Source organism: Xiphias gladius, chromosome 21 (assembly GCF_016859285.1).
Source record: "Xiphias gladius isolate SHS-SW01 ecotype Sanya breed wild chromosome 21, ASM1685928v1, whole genome shotgun sequence".
NCBI lineage: Eukaryota > Metazoa > Chordata > Actinopteri > Istiophoriformes > Xiphiidae > Xiphias > Xiphias gladius.
The window spans coordinates 30,563,506-30,584,802 of NC_053420.1; the positions used below are offsets into that span (position 1 = coordinate 30,563,506).

The following is a 21,297-nucleotide window of genomic DNA, read 5'->3' on the forward strand; positions in this document are numbered from 1 at the left end:
GCTTAGAGCAACTCTCCAGAAGGCTGACAGTCAGAGTAACCACAGATGGACAGACCTGGGACCACACATCAGGTGTTTAGCCCAAACTTTAAATCCGACCACCTAAGTAGGACTGGGGGTACTAAATGTTAGCTCTTTGCTGGGCTCTGTGAGAAGGATTGCAGAATTTTTTCACAGATGTGTCACTGCCACCGCGACTTTGGCTTCAAAACAAAAACTGCTTAGACTGCCGCTGCAAAAACGTATGAGTGAAGCAAGCATCTGGTAAAAAAGTACACTGGATATGCTAATTGCTACCTTGAACAGCAGGCAGTGGTGGCAGCACCTCTTGTTAGCCCAGAACTGTGATGCAACACATTGGACATTGTGAAATTACTTTAAAAACAGCCACCAAAGTTCTGTGTGATGAAAAGCCCAAGAGTGTGACTGGTTATACCCTTGACCCACATTATGAACAGAGTATGGCATCCAACAAGGAACACTCAACTAGAGTGGTCAGTCTTAAGAGGGCATTAAAGCTCCCACTAAAGTTGTTTTTCCTGTTGCTAATTTACCTAGTCCTTGTGTGATTCTCTACAGACTCATATTTCCTGTGTGAAGCTGAGCTCTGACAGCAGCTGGTGATTATCAGATGGAGCTGCAGTCCAAAGATGAACTGTCTTAAAAAATGGTTTTTGGTCATAAGTTTGTCATAACCACTTTCACCTACCGTAACTTGTTTCTCATTTGTACTTGCTTTTAAATTTAATGTTTATAAATTTTAGGTCTAAAAATGCTCATTTCGTTTTTTTTGTAACTATTTGAGCTGTTACTGCAACAATATATTCATTCAGTGCATTCAGAAGGTTTTCATACCCCTTTACTTTTTTCACATTTATTTTAAAATTATTTAAATTCCTTTTCTCTCCCTCATCAATCTATACTCAAACATTCTTGTAAATTTATTGAAAAGGAAAAACTAAATTATCACATTGACAGAAGTATTCAGACCCTTTACTCAGTATTTCGTTGAAGCACCTTTGGCAGCGAGTAAAGCCTCCAGTCTTCTTGGGTATGACGCAACAAACTTTGCACACCTGGATTTGGGGATTTTCTGCCGTTCTTCTCTGCAGATCCTCTCAAGCTCTGTCAGGTTGGATGGGGACCATTGGTGGACAGCCATTTTCAGGTCTCTCCAGAGATTTCAGGTCTCTCTGGCTGGGCCCGTGAAGGACATTCACAGAGTTGTCCCTAAGCCACTTCTGGATTCTCTTGGCTGTGTGCTTATAATCACTGTCATGTTGGAAAGTAAACCTTCACCCCAGTCTTAGGTCCTGAATACTCTGGACGAGGTTTTCATTAAAGCCTCCCAACAAGGAGGAAGACAAATTTGGTCTGGGCCAAATAGGCCCAGATTATCTGGTACTGTGAGTGGTTTAGAGATCCAGTCTGCTCGCAGACTCATCAGGGCAGCAATGATAATAAGCAGGAGTTTTAAAATCCTAACCGATGTTGTACTTGGGCTGCATCACGCATATAAGAGGAAACTGCACAGATGCACATGCACACACTACAAGATCCGAAAATAATGGTGCATCACAAACTAAAGGACATTATTATGATTATTGTGCCAGAGGGAGCAATCAGGGAGCGATGAACCGCCTCAAGTGATCTCGTGGCGAAGCAGATCTAAACAAATTTTTTTTTTTGCAAACTCTGAGAGGCTTTCGTGTGTCTTTCACTGAGGAGAGGCTTCCATCAGGCCACTCTGCCATTAAGTCCAGATTGGTGGAGTGTTGCAGTGATGGTTGTCCTTCTGGAGGTTTCTCCCATCTCAACACAGAATCTCTGGAGCTCAGCCATAGTGACAACTGGTTTCTTGGTCACCTTTCTTGCTTAGTCTGACCGGGCGGCCAGCTCTCGGAAGAGTCCTGGTTGTTCAAGACTTCTTCCATGTAAGAATTATGAAGGCCACTGTGCTTTTGCGAACCTTCAATGCAGCAGAATTTTTGTAGCCTTCCCCAGATCTGTGCCTTGACACAATCCTGTCTCTGAGGTCTGCAAGCAGTTACTACGACTTCACGGCTGGGTTTTTGCTCTGATACTCATCGTCACCTGTGAAACCTTATATGGTGTGTGACTTTCCAAATCATGTCTAATCTATTGAATTTACCAAAGGTGGATTCCAGTCAAGGTGTAGAAACATCTCGAAGATGATCAAGAGAAATGGGAGGCACCTGAGCAAAATCTCAAGTCTCATAGTAAAGGGTACTTTTGAATGCACTGTATTAATTTTATTATCATTTATAGTAGTTATTAGTAGTTTAGTTATTTAAAAAAAAAAAAAAACATATTTAAACTCTTGGACCATTCATGAATTTCATTTGTATCTATGAGAAAACTGTAAATACGTTTTGAATGCCACAATACTGTTAAATCACTTGTTTGTTGATGTGTTTTTTTCCATCACTATCATAGTCAGCTGACAAAAGGATTCACACCTCTTATTCCAAGTGATACTGACTTTTTCCATGTATGTATTCTCTTTTTTGCATATGAATGAATAGGTAATGTACATTATTTATTGAATTTATCAAAATAAAAGTGTATTTGTCACATCTTCATCACAAACTTCATTCACATCTTCAGATTTTTTATGAGCCTAATAGCTATTGACTCTATAATTCCTTATTTTCCATCCGTCATTGGCATTTTGTTGAAGTCTGGACCACATGCTATTCACTCATTCAGGTAAAACAGGAGTCAGTTGTACCAGATTCCAACTTTTTCCTCCTCGGTGGAAAAATTTAGAATCTGGTCCTCTGCTCCTACTGGGCATCTTCTTGGTCCCCATTTACACTGTGAAGGAGAATTGAAAAGATGTGACCTTTAGGAGTCAGGAGGACCCAGGAAGTGAAGTTACCTGGGTCCTCCTGACCCAGGAAACTTCAAGTGAAATTATTCTTTCAATCAAGAGTTTAGATCCAATTCCCTTTCTCCAGTTATTGAATTTATTGTTAAGATCTCTTCAGGAATTCCTAAGACTTTTTTTTCAATGAACAATGTCCAAAGCTACGAAAATATTACCCAAACTGTGATAAAGTGGAATTTTCTTTTAAAATATCAAAATGTTCTGACTGGATGTTTAAATAATTAGCGAATAATTAGGATCACAACTATTTAGTGTTATCAATTATTATTTAAGATTAATGAGGAAATTCATAAAATATGCTTTACTAGAATATGGCATGAAATCATTTGTGTTGGGTGTTAAAAGGACAATCTGACCTGTGTTATGTTAGGTCTCTCACTATAATATGATCTGATTTTGCTGGAAAACATTACAAATTATTACTGAGGCTCAAGAAGATCTTAAATTAATCCTATAATGCTTCTATGAGAACAATGAGACTATTTCATGAGGCTGTTTGTATATTATGAATATACAAATTGTCTCAGTGCCAGTTGAGGATATACGCAAACATTATTTATCTACAGTTACATAAAATGCACGTCTCTCAGGTGTATATTTTTAGATTCTATTATTCAGCCCACTTCACTTCCATTGTGTATTTATTATTATGACCTCCAGACTTTTGTGTTGACCAAAAACCTAATTTCATGTCTATTATAGAAAGACCTAAGTAGTGACTAACCCATATCTGAGTACACACATGAGAATCAGCGTTTTGGAATCTTACTGATCTTTGAAAGGCCATCTCTGAACAGAAGAGTTGGATGAACAGGAAAGAAATGAGGAGTAATGGTGCAGTGTGTGTGTGCTGGTGCATAGTTGGCACCACACACACTACCAACCAGTGATCAGTGATGATGACGCGGGAGATCTCAGCCTATAAAAGAGACCTCTGGTCAAGGAGAGGGACAGGGGTCTCAGTCAGTGCTCGCCTGCAGCATACAGGTAAGACCAGAATATCACAGTTCATATTCATTATTGGGTCTTTGTTTGGTGATATGAGGATGTGGTCACTGCGGTTAACGTCTTCACAGTCCCAACACGTGTGTGTGTGTGTGTGTGTCTATGTGAGAGTAAGAAAATGAATGCGCTATTATTCTCACAGATGCACAGTGTATGTGACGAACAGTGGTCACAGTCACAGTAAGAGTTAAGTGGTTCGACCAGACAATAGCACATGGTGGTTTGGTGGGCACATTATTTACAAACTACTGGAGCATGGTGACAGAAATGACAGAGAAAACAACAGTGAAACAAGACTAAGATTCTACAGAATGCTAGCAGCTCTGTGAAGCTGCAGTGTAAAGAAAACCAAACTGTGACATATGGAGATGAAAGTTGAGGTTCAAAATTAATTTCTGACCTTGTGTATGTAATAAATGGCCAGAGGGGAGTCAGAAAGAGGTTTGCAACCTATGTCATACAGGTTTTTCATGCTGTCAGCATTAAAGTCTGAAATGATGTGACTGGAAGTATAATAGAGCTTATTTTGTATGACGATGGCATATACAGAAAGGTCAACGTGTTACTTGTAAAATATTATGATATTACTGAATATGGGTGTGTTTGTCTGATGGGTGCAAAAAAAGTGATAATCAGCTAGAGAGATGTGAGAAGTACAGTTGTTATGTTTTTATGAACATTTAGACAGAAACTATTTACAATATGTATAGGACTGGTCTGTACAGTTCAAACGTTATGAGTACTTTCATCAAGTACAGTTGATGTAAATGTCATTAATTTGATTCTAATACTGGACAAATTAAAAATTTGACCTGTTGATGGCAGCAGGTGAAAACTCAGGGGATTACCAAAATTCACTAGGATCATCACCTCGTCTAGATGCCTGCTCCAAATGGCATGGTAATCCATCCAATTGTTGTTGACATATTTCAGTCTGGACCAAAGTGGTGGACCAACCAAGTGGTGTGGCTAAAAATAGACCAAAGGTTATAGAGTGCAGGTTATATATTATCAGGCAGTGTTGGGGAAGGTACTGAAAGTAGTTCAGCTACACTACCATAAGGGCTACAGCTACCACTGAGGACACTTAGATCATCTTCTCTGTATTTTTCTGGTACATGGTTTGTTTGTTTGTTTGTTTGTTTTTTTTTTTTTTGTTTTGTTTTTTTTACCAACCTGGGGGGAACTCACTGTCTGCTATTTCTCATATAGGGACCTCCTACTTGAACAGTGTGACTTAACAGTAAGTTTGATGGTGTTAGTCATCCAAGAATAAAGTACAGATCACATTGGGATTCATTGTTGTCAGTTAAATGATTCCTTTTGAAAAATTATTTTAATATTTTGAGCTGATCCCTCTCTGATGTTAAGCAAAGAATCCAGATCCAGGTTAATGGTTCAAGTTTATCTTTTTAAGTTCCAAACATGACCATTGACGTAAACAACAAGCACTGATGAATTATTGATCAGAAATTGTAGTTTTTCATCTCTGCAGGGTGTGTTGGTGCTGAGGTCAGAGTGATGTGTTCTACAGCAACCAGGGTCCAGCTGGATTCTATCCAGAGGACTCTACTGGTCAATAATAAAGAGAGGGGAAAGGACTCGAATGTCTTCCAGTACACAATTACTCACTGTCACTGAGCTCCATTTCGTCCCTAATTATTTGATTGTGACCATTAAAGGTCTGCTTTAAGTACTCTTAAATTGAATTTGTCCTCCACAAACAATCGCCTTGTTTAAAACGACCAATGTTTACATGTTGTGTCTCACGACAACTTCTTGTGGTCATGCAACTAACAGACTCCTCACAGACAGCAACAGCCTACAATGCGAAGACCACGTGACCAAATGAGACAACCAAAGGCATCTATAGGCTAACTCTTGGTAGCTTTGCTAGCTTGTCTACTCCTACTTTACATCTATGGTACTGCAGAGGGTGGTTAACAATCAAGAAGTGCATAACACGACTGTCTTTAAAAAAATAGTATAACTCTGTGCAGCACTATAAAAAGCACATTATGATCATCCTGCCTACCCCATGTAAATATTAGGTAGAGTATACTGTGTGTATACCGAATACACATAAAGTCATAAAGTCTTATATTAGACAGTAGTACATGACATCAGCATTTTATGGCATCATATTGCATCGTCACATGTCAACCAGTTTAAGAAGTGATGTACAAAAGGAATCTTCAATCTTTATACCATATGGTGTCATACAAAGTCATCATGCCTTCATATATGTTATCATTTGATTTCAATTACAGCTTTTTTATACACAAAAAAATCATCAATTTTTATACACCATAAGATGTGTTACAAATCATATGATGCTGCATGACATCATGATATTACATCATCTTAGGATGTTAAACAACACAAACTGGCACTGGTGTTGCGCTGCTTACGTCCTCATCAGATTCCCTCATACATGTAATTATACTTTAGAAGTATTTCGTTGCCAAAATTGATGGGACTGTCAGTTCTTTCTCCTTTAATTAGTGTTCATGAAAGTTGTAGAACAGCATTATAGCTAAAATGATTTTTCTGTCCTAGGTATGATATAAATAGGATAAATCCACTTGGAAAAGTTGGAAGGCTCTCAGAAGTGTTACTGTATGCCGTTTTCTCAAAGAACTTGGCAGAACCCTTAACTAAAAATTTCAATCTTGAGTCTTGATGTTCTTACATGGCGCATATAAATTTGTGTTTAATCAAATTGTCCTAAACTAAATGACTTAAAAAAAACCTGGGGTAGTGTGGTGTTCAATTTTCGGAACGAAAGTTTTGGAACTCTGGAGGAAACGGACTGTGTGTGTGGGGTCAGTAGCCTAATAGGGGTCCACAGCAAGTGGGTTAATTAGGCTCTGGAAGTGATGCGATCATTTAGCATTTAGCCTCAGCCCATGTAAGGCTGATGTTTGGATTGTCACTGAACACCCTGTGTCCAGATGTAAACACTGTTCCACAAAGTTTCAAATATTTCACCAAAAAAAAACATCTCCCCACTCACACATGGGCAATTCCTCATACATACAATACTACCCAAAGCAACAAGCAACAAAAATGAGCCTCTTGAGCATCATTTGATTTACAAGAGTTAGTAAATAAGTACTCTGAGTAAATCCAAACACAGCAATAATCTATACTGCTACAATTTCTGCTTTGTTGAATCTGTTTACAGGACTGAAAATGCTAAAACCTTTGCTACAACCGGCAACCTGACCTCCGCTGGGATTAATGACGTTTGAATCATTTTTGTCTGTTTGCAGAGGAATTTCAGCAGCTCGAACATAGTGACTGTCACAATGCCACAACTCATTGTTGCGCTGATGATGGCTGCCTTGTCAACAGAGGTCTACACCACCAGCAATCTGAAATCCACCCCCTACAATGAAGGTACAGTCAGAGTTTTGGAGGCTTGTAAAAGCAATCTACAAATACATATCAGTGCATGGCCTTGGATTACACTCTGTCTACATGTCAGCCGAACAACAGCAGCTGCAGTCGCTGGTCAAGCTTCTACAAAGAGCGGGTTCAGCCAAGGTACTGCTGAGCGCTCACAAATACTATGGTAGAGCTCATAGCCAAACACAATCAATGTACTTACACATGTAAGTAGGAGGAAAATAAACGTGAAGCCTAAAAAAGACACTTCAGGTCGATTAAATGCTGTAATGAAGTCGGAGCTGTTACACAGCCAGTGTAGACAGCTACTGTGGGTAGAAACAGTTTCAGTGTAAGGGTCAGGATATGCTCAATCAGAACTAGTCCTGGAACGTTTTGTTCGAAATCGTTACCCTTGAAGGTGGGTGAATAGCCGCCTGTCGCAGAGAGGGGGCAGACATGATTTGTTTAAATACAGGTATAATGGCACAAATTTTGAGACAGTCTCTCCAGAAGTCATTCAAACTATTCCAGTGCCGGTACATGTGAAAAGTGACAGAAATGAAAAAAGACCTAGAGAGAGACAGTCAAACCCTGGCTCCTTTCTCACCACCACATGAAGTGGGTGTGAATGTCAGATTGTTGGTTTCAGAAAGTTAGTTACCCATCCCCTCCCCACCAATCTACTGTGGGTGTGGGCGCTATCCAACAAGAATACTGGTCCCTTAACTTTTTACATCAGTGGACGACTGACAGTGTGCAGTAACTGAAATGTGTTTAGCACAGACAGATAGCGTGTTCATTTTATAAATACAGTCACTTATTTTTAAGTCCACTCAATTTTAAGCAATTTTTATCTAAAGGCAATACTGGCTGAGTTGGTTGCCATTTGTCAGTATTGCACATCTGTTAAAGTCAAGCTAGGGTCTCCGAAAACACCGGTTCCTACACTTCCCATTATGCAACATGATACTGTCTTTCATGTAATTGTACTTGCCTGGTAAATACCCATGTCCTTAAAACTCCATAGCTCCAGTTTGTAACATAGATTCTCTGTTGTACATCAATAGCCTCCAAGCCTAAGATGTGAATATTCCGATGACATCACCATGGCATCATCAAGGTTATTTAGTCAGACTTCAGTAAGTTTTTACAGGCTGTCAAGTACATTCATGTTTGCCCCTGGAAAGAGCTTAAGTGATCGAAACTCAAGCTCAAACCAAAAAGAGCATGGTGTCTTTTATTCCTTTAACTCTCCCTTAAAAATCTAAGTGAAATATTGGAATTTTAAATATTTTATCAATTGCCTAGGTAAGAAAATTAAGTTTTGTTTTTACAGTTTATTCAAATGATTGATCTCATATTATTTTTTCTGTTTTAATTTTGATATAAGTCATATAAGAATTTATGAATAAGTTAACTAAGTCAAAAAAGTGGATGCCAGACAACTTTGTCTTGTTTGTCCTTCAGATCAGGCAATAATGAAAGCCTTGAGAGATTTAAGCCATGCATCAGTGTCGCCACCAGCAAAGAATTCTGGGAATTTGCCTGCTGATAAGATCCATGCAACTGATGGAAAGTTTCCTAGGACCGGATGGTGGATCCAAAAGGTGGTCCTCCCTCGGAGTATAAAGAAACGTCAAGATGTATCCTCATACAACCTCAACTCTTTTGGTCTACGTTACGGAAAATGACCTGATGTCTGTTGTTATTCTGTGTTAGAGCTGACATTTTCACAGATGGTGTTTTATTCAGAATGAGGAAAAAAAAAAAATGTCACTGTTAAAGACTCAATAAAAAATGCAGGTAAAGATTATTAAAGGATTTGTTTCCTTCGTGTGATTCTGTACAGAACAAAGGGAGAACTAAACTGGACACTCAAGAACTAGATTCAAGCACAGCATACCAACCAGGATTTTACAAAATTCAGATAATTACTATTTTATTTTATGGATCAATAATGATTAGCAAAGGAAATGTGAGCAAAGCAATGAATCTAAACACATATCTGTATTAAAATAAACATTAAAAAGATTTTCTTTAACAAAGGAACATGGCAAAAGACAACATTTTAAATAAATCAAACCCATCACCCAGGGCAGATTGCCTGCTGCTAAGAGACACTAGGCTCAATCCCACTGAGGTCACACCACATGTGCTGTAGACACCATACCAGTCTTCCCCCTCCTCTCAGGAGGGAACACAGGGAGGATAATAATTTAAAAAAAACAATAAAATATTTTGAGAAATAGAAATTACGTCTCTTTACAACTAAACTGCACCAGCAAATACGTTTTGTAGGAAACATGAACTCTTGCTGGATTATGTGCAGAGGCAACATATTTTTGAATGAATGAAGTTACACATGGTTAAGGTTCAGGAAAGACGATGGGTTTGGTAAAACAATTTAATGATGCTGGATTCACTACAAATGGATGTTTTCCTGCAAGATCATAGATATGTTGCCTATGAACATTTTACCGATACGTTCAGTTTCAACAGATTTGTGACCTGGCAAAAACATAAATGAACAACTTATCATCTTTATGTTAACAGAAAAAGTAATCCGGTCACAATTACGCTTCCTACAAAACATATTTGCAGTTTAGTTTTATAGAAACATACTTTCTGGGAAACAGGGTTGTATACAGAGCCCCAAGACACTCTACAGATAAATGTTAGAGTTAAATTCAAATATTAAAACAATGCTCTAGGCTGAACCTGCCAATATGCCAATTATGCAGAAAATAATGCCATGTGTTTTCACACAATAATTTCTTTAAAAAGTAACAGTAAGGCAATACAACAAAGTGGAACTAGATCCTACAGAAATTTAAGAGTTGAACCAAACCTGAGCCACACTGGGGAGATATCAGAAAAGTCTGATGTGAATCGTTTTTTAACCGTGTAACAGTTTGTACCAGTTTTGAAGGCAGTAAACATATATGTCATTCTGTTGATAAGATTATCACTTCAAACAGGGCTATGTAAAAACCTAGTCTGTGGCTGGACTGCCCTTCATCTGTTTGCTTCTCTCCTACTCTCTGTGCTCACATATACAGTGTTTTAATGCGGCTGAATTCCCATTAAAGCTGTTCTCATTGACATGTTTTCTCTTTCTGTTGTCAAACAATGGAACAAGTGTGAAAAATAGTGATTGAAACGCAGCCCATTAAGACTCCATGTTAACCGGCAGTCCCTTCCAAGCCATTTCGAAGCTGCTGCTCTTATGCTAAAATCCTGATTTTATAACTGCGTCCTCGTCATAAGTTAAAGACAACGACTGTGTTGTGATTTCGGCCATATTTACCTGAAAAATGATCACTCAGAGATAAAGTTAGAAGCTCATTCACGTCTGTGTCAGCTGCCATGCAGTCAATTGAATGACACGCATAGAGCTGTGCTCGTATGGGAATACTGATGACTCTTATCTATAGAAAGTAGCTAAGGATTGTCCAGAAAGGCACTAGATGTTTTCTTGGAAAAAAGGTCTGTCAGGAACCCTCAGATACGACCATGCTGTACACCTAGTTTTGCTTCCCCCAAAACTTGAGTCAATATCTTTGCAGCATTTGACAGTTAGATGGAGCTTCACACTCTGACATACATCAGTACTGATGTTTCTATTGCATTTGTTAGACAGGTAAGCAATTGAAGTAGCAGAAGAAAGCTAATATTTGTATTTGTGCTTTGAAAAGCCTGAACTTACAAAGCAAAATCTGAACAAAGAATGAAGTGTAGGAAGACTTAGGCTTACCGATCTTGTATATTACCACAGTTATCGGTAGTTGTACCTAAGAGCAATATGTTATTAACAGCACATTTCAGTACAGTTGAAGAATTAGAGAGTGTCTTCTAAAGATGCAGAGGTCGCAGTATACTTTTCTTAATTCATGCATCTCACAGGCTCAGGAGGTAGAGCGGGTTGTCCACAAACCGGAAGGTTGGTGGTTCAATCCCAGGCTCCTCCAGTCTGTATGTTGAATGGTCCAAGATACTGAACTGATGTATTGTCTGTGTGTGAATGAGTTTGTATAGAAGTGCTGTCCGCATAGAAAAGTGCTATAGGAATGAGTGTGTGATTGGGTGAATGTGGCAGTAGTGTAAAGCGTAAAGCGCTTTGAGTGGTCAATATGACTGCAGTCCATTTAGCATTTACCATCTCCTGATGTCAGCTTGTCTAAGGCAGACTGATCAGAGGTTCTCCTCATCTGAACCTGTGTTTTTTTGCAGCAAGTCTTTACTGGTTATCATTAAATCTGCTTCCTTTTTTATAACATGTATAGCCCCTGTGCGTGTCTTTACGGACACTATTATACAGTATGTGAACCTGGCAGACAATATAAGGACATTCATTTTTTTAAATAAAAAAAAACATCAATACGATATTAAAAGATTCAAAAACAGCAAATAATTGCAAAGATGGAAAATAGATCCTGTACAACTGCAAGACTTTAATTTTGTATGATTTCAAGTTAGACTAACTTTTAGGAAAATTATTATTTGACTGCTTGGTTATTAATTTTAACCTAATATGTGACAAAATACAGTACATTGTAAAATATAAATTATTCTTCCTGGTCATCAGCAAAGTAAACGATAGCAACAGCCCCCCCCCCCTTCTCTGCTGTATGTTCATCTGCTCAGACCATGGAGGAGCTTCTGGAGAAAAACTGACAGAAAAAGAAGAGATTACATTATCTGTGAAATCACTGCAGTGACATCCCTGAGGTACTGGAAATTAAAAAAAAAAAAAAAATCCTGTTAAGTGTTAATCTGCTGAGCCAAGAACAAAACATACTGTGTTGAGGAAAGGAATATTGACAGCTGACAGCACAAATCCCAAGGCCATGGGGAAGAAAGACCTACAGCAGGAAACAAAACAGTGTGGCATTTCATGTTTTATTGTTGAAATGATACATCACGTCAATTACAATCTGATATAATCAGTTCCATGATGAGATGCAAAAGAATTATGAGATGACTGGGATCAACAGCTTCAACAAACTATCAACTACTGTTACTGTATGCATAAAGCAGATATTATGTAGATGTATTATTCAGATCATGGTATTCCCAAATCAAACTGGCAACATCAGTTGTCATTATTATTAGAGACAAAGATTCATTTGTAGCCTTGTTTTTCTGTTTCACAAACACCTTACCTGAACTTACCTGAATAAAAGCACAAAGCCATAACTCTCCACCAGCATTCCAATGAATGGCCAACGGCACAGCACCAGAGACACACCCCCCAGGAAGAAAAAAGAACCTCGAAACTTGTGTCTTTGGAAGAAGAAGTGGGCTGTCCTTCTGAAGCCGATGATGAACATCAAACCAGTCAGAAATAGGATCTAAAGGGCAGGTAGTCACACAAAAATGTTTTATTCTACAATTGTCATTCAATGCCTAGTCCTTCAACACTCTAAATGCATTAAGCTATGTTTGTTGTCTGGCAGGTGTTCCTGAGATATTCATGATTAGCCTGTTAACTTTCTTGCTTAACTGTAGGAAGGTGTGCAGATGTTCCTGTTTCTGAGAAAACATGTTTTTCATGTGTTTGAATGGATAAAAAACTTTCTGTGTCCTTAGAACTCCTTTGAGACATTTACTGTACTGTACTATCCACATATCATATGATTTAAAATAAATAGCACTGATAATATTGAACTGTATTGTTTTATCAACCTTTGAATGTTATATTTTCATACTCACATGCCCACGTGTACATTGAGAGAATAATTGGCCACCCTAATTGGTTGCCTATTTGTCCTGTCCACACTGGCTGTGAAAAGATCCTCTCATAATGCTCTTCCAATGTAACTGATGGGGAAAAGTATAACTACAGCTTAACATCATAGGAATGTCATGTTTTTATTAGCACTAGCAACAATCAAGCAGAAGGCGATTTTGGGAAATATCTCATCAATTGCAACATCACAGTAAAGATCTTACCACCAGACTGAATCTTAAAGATGTCTATTAAACTTGTACTCCTCAACAAAGAAATAAAAAAATTAAAAAAAAAACCTGAGAATTACACTGACTTACGTCAAATAATCACCCCTCTGTCTGAGCTTTCAATTTGCCTCACTCTGTCTATCTGTGTCCTCTTCTTCTTTGTCTCTCTTCAGCGAGTTGGTTAAATTAAGTTTCAACATCAGTAACATTATTAGTATCATGATTAGTTTCTGTTCACCGCATTCTGACCAATCCAAACCCCGACATGGATATAACCCTTGTCACTCTTTTGGTCTGAATGGGGTACAACGCCATGTCTACACAGGGGGCATCGTGTCAGCAGCCCATCAGCAGAGCAGCTGCAGCAGCTCTGCTGCTCTGTCCGTATCGACACAGGATGCATTCAGGTACAGTACTACATTCAGCATCATTGTTAGATGCTACTTCAACATCTGGGCCAGCTGTGGGCACAGATAATTTATTCAGCTGTCAGCTGACACTGGCCGAGGACCTAGGCATATATTGGGCCAGAAAAAACACAAATATGTGCTCTGTCAGATGTGTGAGACAGACTGAAAGGCTTTCTGTGTAGACACAGCATGAACTGTCAAATTAGCTCTAGCTGAACTTCAGTATTTATTTTTACACAGAATAAGGACTTTGAATTTTGTCCATCATCTTTTACAATGGAATCATATTAGGAAGAGAGCTATTCACAGCCAGTATGCAGCTAAGGAAAGAATACTGCCACCAGTAACTCTTTCAGTATTCATATGGACAAGTCAGTATTGTATTAAAGGTGTTATAATTAAGTTTTTGCTATTGCTACACAGCCAGCGTTGGCATTAATAGCTGTTTACTCACCAGTCTAGAAGAAACATTACGAGTTCAACATCAAACTTCATTCCTTTACTCGCCAAGAGCTGTCTCCAGCAGTGGAAAGCAATACCAATGTTAACGCTGGTTTTGCTTCTATTTCTAGTACTTCTTTTCTTTTACCAAAATTAGCATGCTAACAAGCTAGTCCCAGCCCATCAGACAACCTTGTGTTAGTGAGTCACTGCAGCGTCCAGTCTGCCCTTAGTCCAACATGAGACTATGAAGCAGTAGCTTCATTTAGAGGACATATTCTAACTTATTGTTTCTTAAACACAGCGATGGCTGAGGCTCTTGGTAAATAAACAGCTGCTAATTCTAATGTTGGCTATGTAGCAATAGCAAACAATCACATATAGCAACTTTAAGTTGTAATCCATGATACACTTGAAAGATACTGTTATGGCCAGTGTTACTTTGTAACAGGTTACAGTAAAGTGATTACTTTATTTCAGTAATGAGTAGTGAATGGATTTAAAGTTTGAAATTCGGTAATCACAGTCACAAATCCCAGTAAAACTGATTTGATCTCAGTTTGGTCTCTGGGTTCAGTGTCAGACTGGTCCTGGATCAGTTTTGTGGTGGGGGCGGTAGCCTTTACCAAAAGAGGAGAAATGCGACTCAAGGTAATTCCAAAACTCTCTTACTTAAATGTTGTGTGTTGTTGGCTGATCTGGCAGATGTTACATTACAGGAGTCATGTCTTTTTTTCTAGTTGGGGGGTGAGTAACCGAGTTTCTTGAGAGCTGTGTGCAGTCGTCGAGGGCCAATGCTAAACTAGCTGCTGGATGCTCAGTAAATCCTCCACACTATAGCTGCTGCTTGTTAAACTGCAGCATCTGGTTTTTCTGTCTCCAAATGTGTTAAATATAAAAGATGTGACCTGCCCTCGTGTTTCCCACCATTTTGATTGTCTGCCCCGCCCTAATGTGTTGCACCTGTGTCTCATTGTCCCTCCTCTCCTAGTGTATTTAGTCTCTGTGCTCCCTTCCCTCTGCGCCAGTTCGTCTTCATTCTCTATGACAAGTGTTTCAGCCTTTTCCTATTTTTAGCATTCTCCATGTGACTTCTTTCTAGTTTTTTGGACCTCGCCTTAGCTAAGCTGTCTGGTTTTACTTGCCTGCCTGTGTACTGAACCATTCTTCTAGTAAAGACCTTGTATTTTTGGAACCCTGTTTGTGTCTCTGAGACGTGCACTTGTGTCCTTGCCCTGTGATTTCATTTGTTTTAAAAGGCTCCATTGATGGACCTGACAGCTGAGTAACAAAACTTAATTAACGAGTAATTTAATGCTATGATTTTACTGCTCAGTAATTACTAAAGTAATGTCTATTCAGTAATTGGTTGCAGTTTTCAAATAAACTGCCCAACACTGTTTATGGCGTCAACCTCCCACAAAACAGGGGCCAGATCAGCTCTTTAATCTAATCACATGGAGTGTTTGGGAACTATGCAGCACGCGGCAGAACCAGCAGGAAATCATTCTGTTGCTTTAAAAATGGTGAATGAATCTAAATTTTGCCTAAAGGTGGCATCCTGTTGGCCAGGTGGTTAAGATGATTTTAGATAACTTAATACAACCAAATACAGTAATTTCACTCCCTTAATTAAGAGGATGGCCAATAGTTAAGATTAAAAAATATGAAAGTCAGAAAGTGTCATCACATAAACAAAAATAAAACTAATTGAAAACTTCATATCCTTTGTATCTCACTTACTGTATACTATACCATATAATCAAATAGAAATATGGCATTGCACTTTTTACTGCACTACTTTATTGTGTTTATAATTATGTTGGTTTGTCCAACTACTTTTCAGCCTCTTAAAATGAAGGACTGTGTATAAACACAATACTTTGAACAACTGATTCAATGACTATATGTAATGTGAAAGAGTTCACCTATGATGACCACTAAATTTCCCTCAAAGGTTGTAAACTAGTGGTTTTGTCTTTGAATGTTGTTATGGTGTGATGGTGTGATGTTGACACTGAGCACGTGTGTGGCATGAAAGATTACTCACATTCCCAAATGCCAGCAAGACAGAGTCAAAGTACAGCAGCACACCAAAGAGCAGGAAAAATAAACCAAATCCCATCACACCGATACCAATCTCTGGAAGACACACATACACATGGGAAGTAAGAACATTTCAGAAACACTTAAAACAAAAAGCCTATATAATAAGAGGGGTATAATTATTTCCAATTCGACTTGGGGATAGATATTTTATTAGACAGAGGAATAAGTCCTCAATAGGCAAAAATGTTACTTTTAGTGCAAACTTTCTTAATCTAGAAAAGTCCTCCTGTCCTCTCCAGGATTGCAGAGTGCTGCAGAGCTGTCCTAACCTGCAGTCCAGTACAGCATGTCACATAATAGCAGAATGTAGATGGTGGACCTCTGATTTAAAGGATAAGGCTGACATAATTCTATATTTTTCATAATTTTTCTTATTTCTCATAACAAATTTCAGGAGAAGACCAAAACTAGCAGTGCGTTAGTCCTACTCTCATTAGTTTCTGACTTCCCTAACCTAACTATGTAAATGTAAACCTTTTTAAAAACATGTCTATTTCCCGAAAAGATTGGACACTCTAGTTTTCAACATCCTCAAACAGGAGGAAACAGTGCATTTTCAGACTATTTTCAGTGGTGGATTAATCCACCTTTGTTTATTTGGATTGAATCAAAATAAACTACATAGTGTGTGTCCATTTTGATGAAGGAACATGTGACCCAGTGCAACAGTGTGGTTCACTGATGTGCTTTTAATAGTTTCTGGACAACACTGGAGGAATAAGATCGATACTTGTTAGTAGGAGACATTCAGTGTCACACTTAATTAGAAACAAGGAAATACAGCTATGATCATGATTATAGTCACTCACAGCTCTCTCTTTTTTTTAATTTTTTAATTTTGTTTTATTCCACCTCAAAGGTCCAGGACATGATGCATGGTACTGTGGTGGATTTGCACATTTTACACAGGCTAACCTAAGCAATGATAATGCACCATCAGCAGCCAGAACAAACTGTTTGCAAGAACACATACCAATCAGCAGCAGACCATGTCATGTGTGTCATCTATACTTATATTGTGTTTATAGTTACTGACAAAACCACAAGATATCATCATTCATCATATTTCAGTATCATATTTCATATTTCGCAGTTGTGTTTTACAACACAACTGTGAAATATGATGAAGCTGTTGAAACTTCAGTTTTAGTAATTAAGGGAAAATATACAGTCAGGTACAGAAGTATTTGGACAGTGACACAATTTTCATAATTTTGCCTCTGTACACTACTACAATGGAATTGAAAGGAAAAGTTGTGATTGAAGTGTGAACTTTCAGCTTTAATTCAAGGGTTTAAACAAAAAGCTAATCACATTAACTGTTTAGGAATTACAGCCATTTTTATACATAGTCCTTCATTTTAAGAGGCTGAAAAGTAGTTGGACAAACCAACATGATTACAAGGATTATTTTTAATACCTGGATGAAAATCCTTTGCAGTCAATGACTGCCTGAAAATCTGGAACCAATGGACATTACCAAATACTGAGTTTCCTCCCTTGCGATTCTTTGCCAGGCCTTTACTGCAGCTGTTAGTCTTTCTGCCCTCAGTTTTGTCTTCAGTAAATGAAAAGCATGCTCAGTTGGGTTTAGGTCAGGTGAGTGATTTGGCCATTGAAGAATATTCAATTTCTTTGCCTTTAGAAGCTCGTGTGTTGCTTTCACAGTATGTTTCGGTTCATTATTCATCTGTAACTGTGAAGCACCGTCCTGTCAGTTTTGCAGCATTTGGATGAATCTGAGCAGATAGTGTAGAACTGTACACTTCAGAATTAATCCTTCTACTTCTCTCAGCAGGCACACCATCAATAAACACCAGTGCACTTCCATTGGCAGCCATACATGTTCATGCCATAACACTGCCTCCACCATGTTTGACAGATGATGTGGCATGATTTGGATCGTGAGCTGTTCTTTTCCTTCTCAATACTTTTCTCTTCCCATCAATCTGGTACAAGTTCATCTTGGTTTCATGTGTCCAAAGAATCTTGTTCCAGAACTGGGCAGGTTTTTTTTATATGTTTTCTGGCAAAGTCTAATCTGGCCTTTCTGTTCTTGAGTGTTACCAGTGGGTTGGACCTTGTGGTAAACCCTCTGTATTTACATTCATGAAGTTGTCTCTTGATTGTAGACTTTGACAACAATACTCAAGAGTTTTCTTGACTTAGCTAGATTTGTGAAGGGTTTTTCTTCACCAAGGAAAGAATTCTGTGATCATCCACTTTAGTTGTCTTCTGTGGTCTTCCAGGCCTTTTTGTGTTGCTGAGCTCGCCAGTGCATTCCTTCTTTTTAAGAATGTACCAAAACGTTTATTTGGCTACTACCAAAGTTTCTGCAATCTGTCTGATAGGTTTGTTTTGTTCTTTCAGCCTATTGATGGCTGCCTCCATTTGAATCGACACCTCTTTGGACCACATATTGAGAGTTCCCATGCACAGCTACCAAATGCAAATTCAACCCTTGGAATCAACTCCAGACCTTTTTATCTGATTACTTTGTCATGAAATAATGAGGAAACATGCCACACCTGGACATGAAACTGATCAATGTCAATTGTCCAATTACTGAGCCTCTGAAAACGAGGAACTATGTATAAAATGGCTGTAATTCCTAAACGGTTAATGCAACATCTTTGTGAATCCCCCGAAATAATGCTCAAAGTCTACACTTCAATCACATCTTGATAGCTCTATTACAAATTCATTCCGGTTGTATACAGAGGCAAAGAGGACCTGACTGTATAAGTCCTCTTCTCATATTTTTCAATATAATGATGCATATTGGACACAATGAATAATGGGTAGTCTAAATCATGACGAGGTGTCCTTGAAGCTGTGACGATTGATGTGAAGCAGCTCTGACATGTCATCTTTAGAGGCATGCTTTTGGCTGATTCAGTGCTTAAGGTAGGGTTATATGGTTATACATAGTTGTAGTCCATGTTTTACCAATGCAATGGGCTATGAAGAATCACACTAAAAGTCCCTTTTAGCTTCTTTAAAAAAAAGCTCCTCAGTCATACTTCTTACCATGTCAAAGATTTGGACCATTCTTGAGACAGTTTTCTTAGATGTTTTAAGAACACCAGCGCTGCTCATTCATTCAGCTCATCTCCTCGAAGTGATTCTGTGACGCTCGGAGACAAGGGCCTAAATTGGTTAAACTGAATGTGAATTTAGCTCAAAACATATACTCTCTTATTATCCTGTGGACTTTTACCTTTAGATACAGAATTTCTAAAAGCACTTCTATATATTCAGAAATCCGGCCAATGCTCTCTGCTCCATGAGTCACTCAGAGGACAGCCGCTTCACTCTAACACCTTCGAGGAGAAGATCTGTAGGAGCACTTACTCTGGATCTCTGTGATGGCCACCATGGTAATCCCTTATGTCTTCCCTCCTCTCTACCTTGTTGGCTTTGTTTCACTTTGACTGTCAGGAACAAATGAGTCCTTTCCTTTTCTCAACTTTGACCTTTGTGCGCTGATGTTGTCAGTTTATGAGGTGAACATTAACCACAGCAGGCGCACACTGACACCCTGTAATGACACAGGGATTCTCAGGTAAAGGGTCAACTACCTGAGTGATGTCATCTCCCATTCAAAGACATTTAATGCATCTATCCCTTGTCCTGTGTTTGGGCTCCTGCATACCTCAGACCGTCTTTAAAAGTTCTGACTGCCTGGTCATTATTTTCTCCCTTATTCCTTATTTCCTTCATTGTGCCTTTCCCTCTGCTCCCCCTTTTCTTTGCTTTTATCTTTCCTTATGGTTTTTTTTTTTTTTGTATACAGTATTACCAACCTTCTCTTCTTCAAACGATCTAACCATGAAAACCATAAAACTGGAGAAATTAGATTTTGATCCAACACTATAAGTATGCACTTCTCTGTACAATCTTGAGTACATTTTACTGAAAAATTAATGGAGGACTTTTACTGTATTGAAACTTGTTCTATTGTAGTAGTTATGCTTTTACTATGGTCAATGATTTGAGTACTTCTAACAAACAAGGGAGACAAGACTGGGACAGAACAACATTAAAGCACATATAGCAGCATCTACGCAAAGAAACCTATTTAAAGCTTTAAAACAGATATGCACATCCCTCCATGGGACATGAACACTTACAGAGAGTCAATCTTGTTGACTGGAAAGCCTCAAAGTTCTTACTTACAATATGTGAGTCTTTACTCTTAAGGAAAAAAAAGCTCCTTTTGTTCAGGCCTTTCTCCTGAGAAGTCATTTCAGTGCTGTAGAATTGTTGGTCAATAGTAATAACTGCCTGTATGTTCTGAATGCATTTGAACAGTGATGCAATGGCCTTGCTCAGAAAACAAACTAACTACCCACACAGTCAGTGACTACAAATCTTTGCAATGAATTGAATGAAAATTATTTGAATCCACAAATGATTTGTAATTTCCACCTTTAATCCTAAACTATCAAATCTGTAAACTTTGAGGAGGCATGTATCCCCTCGGGCTGATTGAGTACAATGTCTTTCCACTCTTTTCTCATAACAATGACAACCATCTTTCTCTAGCCGTAATAAAGTCATTTTAACCAAACTTTAACCATAGATGAGATGGATCAAACATAATCATATGAATCTCTTTTCTGTACAAATCAGATGTCAAATGTTTTTGAAGGAATTGACAAACTCTGCTGTCCTGCTGACACAAGAAGGATTTTCAGTGTGTTTTTATTTAACCCTTTAACACCCACCTCCCTAAACAGAAGTGAATTTTGAACTTACAGTTTTCAGACTTAGAAAGTACAAAGACACAGTATTTTAAGGTTAGAGTTGCAAATTCTGCCATGCATTGTACCTGAACTAGTTTTACAACAGTGTTCTTTTTGTATAATGTTGAAAATTGTTAGACAAATTCCTGACCTACTGATGCATGTTGATTTTTATGTGTCTTTTATAGCAGTTAGACAGTTCTACATAGTGCTAATACCCTTCAATTGGAACAGTGGGTGGTGAAAGGTTAATAGATCATTCCTGTGTATCACGACTGTGATGTTTTTATTTTTATTTTTATTTTTTTGGGTCATTTCAGCC

At 38.3% G+C, this 21,297-nt stretch overlaps 2 protein-coding genes across 8 annotated transcripts in view; one reads left to right on the forward strand and one right to left on the reverse strand.

Annotated features, from left to right (window-relative positions):
• Positions 1-9,042, forward strand: part of LOC120806932 — a 45,222-nt gene extending 36,180 nt beyond the window's left edge. For 3 of the 7 annotated variants that reach the window (XM_040158473.1, XM_040158475.1, XM_040158476.1), the window contains 2 exons: positions 7,192-7,318; positions 8,777-9,042. In XM_040158473.1, the coding sequence (XP_040014407.1) occupies positions 7,192-7,318; positions 8,777-9,000 (351 nt within the window). In that variant the 3' untranslated portion in view covers positions 9,001-9,042. Of the gene's footprint in view, positions 1-579; positions 935-7,191; positions 7,319-8,376; positions 8,449-8,776 lie in introns of those variants that run through there. The other 4 variants (XR_005709762.1, XM_040158474.1, XM_040158479.1 and 1 more) reach the window with 4 other exon arrangements.
• Positions 9,043-9,180: 138 nt separating this feature from the next.
• golt1a (golgi transport 1A) lies at positions 9,181-19,685 on the reverse strand. The gene is made up of 5 exons (XM_040158696.1): positions 19,582-19,685; positions 16,169-16,260; positions 12,482-12,660; positions 12,108-12,171; positions 9,181-11,979 (listed from the first exon to the last, which is right to left on the reverse strand). The coding sequence occupies exons 1-5, from the start codon at positions 19,604-19,606 to the stop codon at positions 11,950-11,952; spliced, it is 390 nt and encodes a 129-aa protein (XP_040014630.1). The 5' UTR covers positions 19,607-19,685; the 3' UTR covers positions 9,181-11,949.
• Between the last annotated feature and the right edge of the window lie 1,612 nt (positions 19,686-21,297).